The sequence below is a fragment of the Leptonotus elevatus genome, chromosome 20 (genome assembly GCF_054856555.1).
Source record: "Leptonotus elevatus isolate MCC_2025b chromosome 20, RoL_Lele_1.0, whole genome shotgun sequence".
In the NCBI taxonomy this organism is placed as follows: domain Eukaryota; kingdom Metazoa; phylum Chordata; class Actinopteri; order Syngnathiformes; family Syngnathidae; genus Leptonotus; species Leptonotus elevatus.
The window spans coordinates 2,626,857-2,631,931 of record NC_141258.1 but is presented as its reverse complement, the minus strand read 5'-3'; the positions used below and the strand labels follow the sequence as shown (position 1 = coordinate 2,631,931).

The 5,075-nt window shown below is 45.1% G+C and overlaps 1 protein-coding gene across 2 annotated transcripts; it reads left to right on the top strand.

Moving 5' to 3' along the window:
- The first annotated feature begins 434 nt into the window (after nucleotides 1-434).
- On the top strand, nucleotides 435-4,791 carry sncgb (synuclein, gamma b (breast cancer-specific protein 1)). Of its 2 annotated transcripts, XM_086064115.1 has the most exons (5): nucleotides 445-730; nucleotides 2,314-2,355; nucleotides 2,450-2,577; nucleotides 3,223-3,264; nucleotides 4,082-4,791. In XM_086064115.1, exons 1-5 carry the CDS (start codon nucleotides 610-612, stop codon nucleotides 4,088-4,090), a joined length of 342 nt encoding a protein of 113 aa, XP_085920241.1. In that variant the 5' UTR covers nucleotides 445-609; the 3' UTR covers nucleotides 4,091-4,791. The 2 variants fall into 2 exon arrangements, with proteins under 2 accessions (XP_085920240.1, XP_085920241.1); XM_086064114.1 differs by lacking the exons at nucleotides 3,223-3,264; nucleotides 4,082-4,791 and adding an exon at nucleotides 2,670-3,162 and having other exon boundaries at nucleotides 435-730.
- Nucleotides 4,792-5,075: the final 284 nt, after the last annotated feature.

Below are 5,075 nucleotides of genomic sequence, written 5' to 3'. Positions count from 1 at the left end.
CACATCTTGTCAACGAGGATGAGGTGGAAAGGATGGGGGGGGGGGGCTGTTCTGTCGAAGCCCCCCCCCCCATTCACCCACTTGGCCCCACCCTCCTGGGGAGGGCTTTCATCTGACCATGACTCAGCATTTTTTGTTCCTCTCATTGAATTCGATCAAATCATGAGTGACAAAAACATGACACGGTAAACAATGACATCATCGCTCCGGGCCAGATGAGAAGCTTCCTTGAAGCTGCTCGTTATGTAACCGTCAGCTCAGCATCCTCGGGAGGTGTTTCCACGCACGACAAGGGGGGTTTGGGGGTGAAGGGGGGTTATAATGAGGCACCGATGACGTGCAAAATGCTGCAGCATCTCTCCGCCTCGCGCGTACGCCGCCGGCTATTGCTTCCCCCCCCTCCTCTTTTTCCCAGCTGGAGCAGCCGAGGGAGGCGGAGTCGAGCCACACACGCCACACCACACACGCCACACCACACACACACACACACACACGCACACGCGCTGACATCTCGCATCCCGCACTCAGCGCACGCTCACCGTCAAGCAGCCAGCACGAGCCGAGCCGAGCCGAGCCGACCGTCCGCATCAGCCGTGTCGTCGCCGCAGGATGGACGCACTCATGAAGGGCTTCTCCATGGCCAAGGAGGGGGTGGTGGCGGCCGCCGAGAAGACCAAAGCCGGCATGGAGGAGGCTGCGGCCAAGACCAAGGAAGGGGTGATGTATGTCGGTAAGCGATCAGCGAGAGTGAAGGAAGAGTGAAAAAAAATTTGGGGGGGGGGGGTCTACCTTGCAGGACTGGGAGGCAAAAAAAAAACATTTTCCAATCCATTTGAATCTTGCGAGACGGTCCTGGGATGACTGCGTCACCTTCTCAAGGTTAATCGGAGGCTTCCTGGGCCTTGTGTTTGGGGGGGCAGCAGCACAAAAGTGGGGGTGAGAGCATTAATTATATAAGGGGGTGAGGGAGACGGGCACTGCGTCACCTCATCCTCGTGTCGCTTGCGTGCTGCCCGGATGACTTAACATCTTCCTCTCGGCCCCCCTTCCACCCTGAAAAGATGAGGATGGGGGGGGGGGGGGGGGTTTATATGCACAACGCACCAATAATATGATTTGAATATTCAATCTGACTAGACATTGGGGGGGGGGGACCCTACCGCTAACCCAACCGTGGAGGATAGAGAAGCTGTGTCATAGCATCAATGCCGTGTGTGTGTTTGTGTGAGTGTACGATGCAGCAGTGTGAGTCCGCAGCCGGCGGTGCATGTGCAGGGGGTGGGGGGGGGGGGCGAAATGGCCAGAAGGGCCGCAAATGCGCCAAAAAGAGTCCGCCAATGCTGTTGTTCACTTCCATCTTTCGCACGACAAATTCATCCCTGGCTGTGGTAGATTATATAATAAAAATGTTTTTAATCTGCTTGGAACGAGCGCAACTGCGTTTCAATGTTGCCCTCCGGTCGGGAATGTTTTGGTGAGGCAGGCCGGAAGCGAATAATCGGACCAGGCAGGCGAGAAAAGAATCCAGTATGAGGATCAAACAACAACAGGGAAGCTACAGAGTTGATTGGCTAGCGAAGGACAGCTAAGGTGCTCATTAGTTAGCAAAACAAAAAGGATAGGAAAGCAGCTGACTGGCTAGCGAACAGATTGATTGGCTGAAAGATCCAGGATGAGGATCAAGCAGCTGATTGGCTAACAGTTAAAAAAGCAGCAGGGAAGCTACGGAGCTGATTGGCTAGCGAGGAAGGCTAGCTAAGGAGCTCATTAGCTCGCAAAACAAAAAGCAGGATAGGAAAGTAGCTGACTGGCTAGCAAAAAAAACCCAGATTGATTGGCTTAGAGATCTAGTATGAGGGTTGAGCAGCTGATTGGCTGACAGTAAAAAAATTTTTTTAAAAAACAACAACAGGGAATCTACAGAGCTGATTGGCTAGCGAAGGACAGTTAAGGCGCTCATTAGCTAGCAAAACAAAAAGCAGGATAGGAAAGCAGCTGACTGGCTAGCAAACAAAAGATTGATTGGCTGGTGAGGGACTCAAACAGCAACAAGAAGGGAAGTTAGTGAAAGAAGGAGCAAGGTCAGAAAGCAACTAAGCTAGTAGGCTAACAAAGAAGAAGGAGGCCTAGACTGGCTTACAAAGAAAATATGTGATTGGTTGACTAAAAGAGCATGTAAGGAGCTGATTGGCTTACCCAGGCTTAGCGTAGCCGATGGGCTAGCAAAGCTAAGGAGCTGATTGGTTGTCACAGGAGGGAGGCAGGCAAGAAGTTCTCACTTCCTGAAACGTTGTCTTTGCTTCTCTTGGCCAGGTAACAAAACAAAGGAAGGCGTTGTGTCATCAGTAAACACTGGTACGTAAATCAAGTCGAACCGCATACAAATTAGTGGGACAGAAAATGTTGAGACCTCGCCTCAAATAAGGTCTCCCTCCTCCTCGACCCCTAGTGGCCAACAGGACCGTGGACCAGACCAACATCGTGGCGGACACGGCCGTCAGCGGCGCCAACGAGGTGTCGCAGGCCACCACGGAGGGCGTGGAGAACATCGCCGCGTCCACCGGGCTCCTCAACCAGGTCCGTCACCATGGCGACCACCTCCCGCTGCTCACTTCGGGAGTGTTAATCTTACCCTTGTTATTGTTTGTGTCTGTGTCCCCCCATAATAGGAGGAGCCTGTAAACGAGGTGTCTACATCTTGCATGCTACTAATAATATCGGACTCATTTTTAAATGTCATTTTAGCAGGTTCTGTAATCCAAAGCGCACCTCTGCTGATGCGCACTGCTTGCACTAACAACGACACCGTAAACAGAGGGAGGAGTTTGTTTCAAAAATGGTGTCGTCAACGTAGCAATTTGGTCGCTATCAGCCATTTTCTCGATCCCTCTTCTAGCAGCTATTAGTCAAAATAGCGACTCGCGACTTTAATTCCTCCATCCTTTCTAAAATATTTAGAACGCTTTCCTGTAAACATATTTTTGTTTTAAATCTAGCAGTTTGAAGTGTACGTTAGCATGTGAGCTGGGTGACTTTTAAGTCAACACTAACGAACACTAACATCTCCAGCATGACGCCAGAAAGCGGATTGGATGACAAAACTGCAGCATGTTCCAACAGCTTTCATTTCTGAACTGCAGGACAACTTAAAAAAATAATAATAATTGTCGCAAGAATCCTGATGCATTTATCGTTATTTTTTTTCTTGTCCCCTTCCCTCAGGGAGAATATGGAGGGATGGAGCAAGGCGGCCAAGGGGGACAGGTAAGACCAAATATGAGAAATAGGGAAATCCATCATCATTTGTTGTCGCTCTCTGATCAATATGTGAATTTATTGCAAGTACTGTTTGGGGAAAAATCCACAATGCAAAGCAGTCACCACAATTTATGTTTTGAATATTATACATAAAGGAGCAGAATGCAAGGGTTTCTGGGAAATTGCCATTATATATGTGATATGAAACCGGATAAAAGGCGCGCAAATAGGATTAAAAAACAAACAAACTTTTTTTGGTACTGTTAAGCTTTTTTATTTGAAGCATTTTTTTTTTCAAATTCAAATTATGACTTCTTGAACAAATTGACTATTGTATTAAAATAAAAATTATTTTTTCTGCATTTTCTTTTTACACATTTGTTTTGTGTGCTTGTTTTAAAATTGTAATCTTAAAAAAAAATTCAATGTATTTTTTTCATTAATATTTTTTTCTCAATATTGTTATTCTATTGAAATTTTTCTCACGTTTTTCTCAAAAACCTTATTCATATCCTGTAATCATATTTTAACTTTTTTTTTCTCATATTAAAAGTTTTTTGTCATATTTCTAACAATTTGTGTACAGGTATGTAATATTTCATTAATTTCATTTCAACGATTCACATAAACTTACTCTCGTACTTTGACTTTATTCTGGTGGAATATATTACATTTGACAAGGACGAGGACTTTTCTCATAAAAATATCGTAACTTCTCATATTCCAACTTTATTCTAGTGAATTCATGACATAGATATTTCTAGGAAAAAACTTCCCGTAAATATTTTGTGTGCTTGACTGTGCATAATCTCACCTCTGTCAGGGTTATTAGTTCCTGTCAAGACCTGCTCTCCAGCAGCCCCTCGCTCCCCTTCGCCTCGTTCTACAGGAGTCCAGGTGTTTTGTTTTTATTTTGTTATATTTATTTCCTTTTTTTTTGTGGTGACTTTTACCGGAACAAAACCCACCTGGGTGGAACTCTTCCGGATGCAGCAACCCCTTCGCCACCCACGTGTCAAATGTCGTCCCGATTACGCACCCTGACCCTGGTAAAACAAACAACAACAAAAAAGACGCACATGCATGAAACAAACACACAATACTGTAATTGGCAATAGTAAATACAAATTGAATTGGCAATAAAGAATACTTCACCATAATAATACGTAATGTCGATATGAATCCATGAGTTTTTTGCGTCCTTACCTGGTTGCATGACATCATCAAATCATCACGGAGAAAGCTTTGACGATGGATCAAGGCGTGTGCTCGGGTGGAATTCTGGGAAATGTAGTTGTTCAGCAGCATTTTACGGGATGACATCAGCAAAGTGTGCATGTGTGCGCGTGCGCAGAACAAGTGTGTGTTCTTCCGAGGCCATTAAACATGAGATGACTGCATGTTGCCTTATTAAGCAATTTGACACACACGTGCACATGCACACGAATACACACTCTTTTAAGTTGGTATCATTGCTGATTTTATAAATGTGTACAAGTGAAATAAAATCATTTTTTGTTGTGTTGGAAAACACTTTTTGTCTGCCTTTGTATTCATTGAAATTTATTACACTACACAACAAATGGTTATTAATCAGATGTGGCAAATCCAGGTCCAGAAAGTATCAATTCTGCCAGGTTGGCTTTAGCCTCTGGTGCTAGCTAGTAGCTAGCTAGCTCCCATGGTGCTCGTTTACTTGCTAGGGAGCTAGCTAGCTAGCTAGCACCAGGGGGCTAAAGCCATAACTACTTGCTATTGTTTTATTTTTTTTAATTGACACGAATTTCCCCATTAAAAAGTAATGTTGAAATTCCATA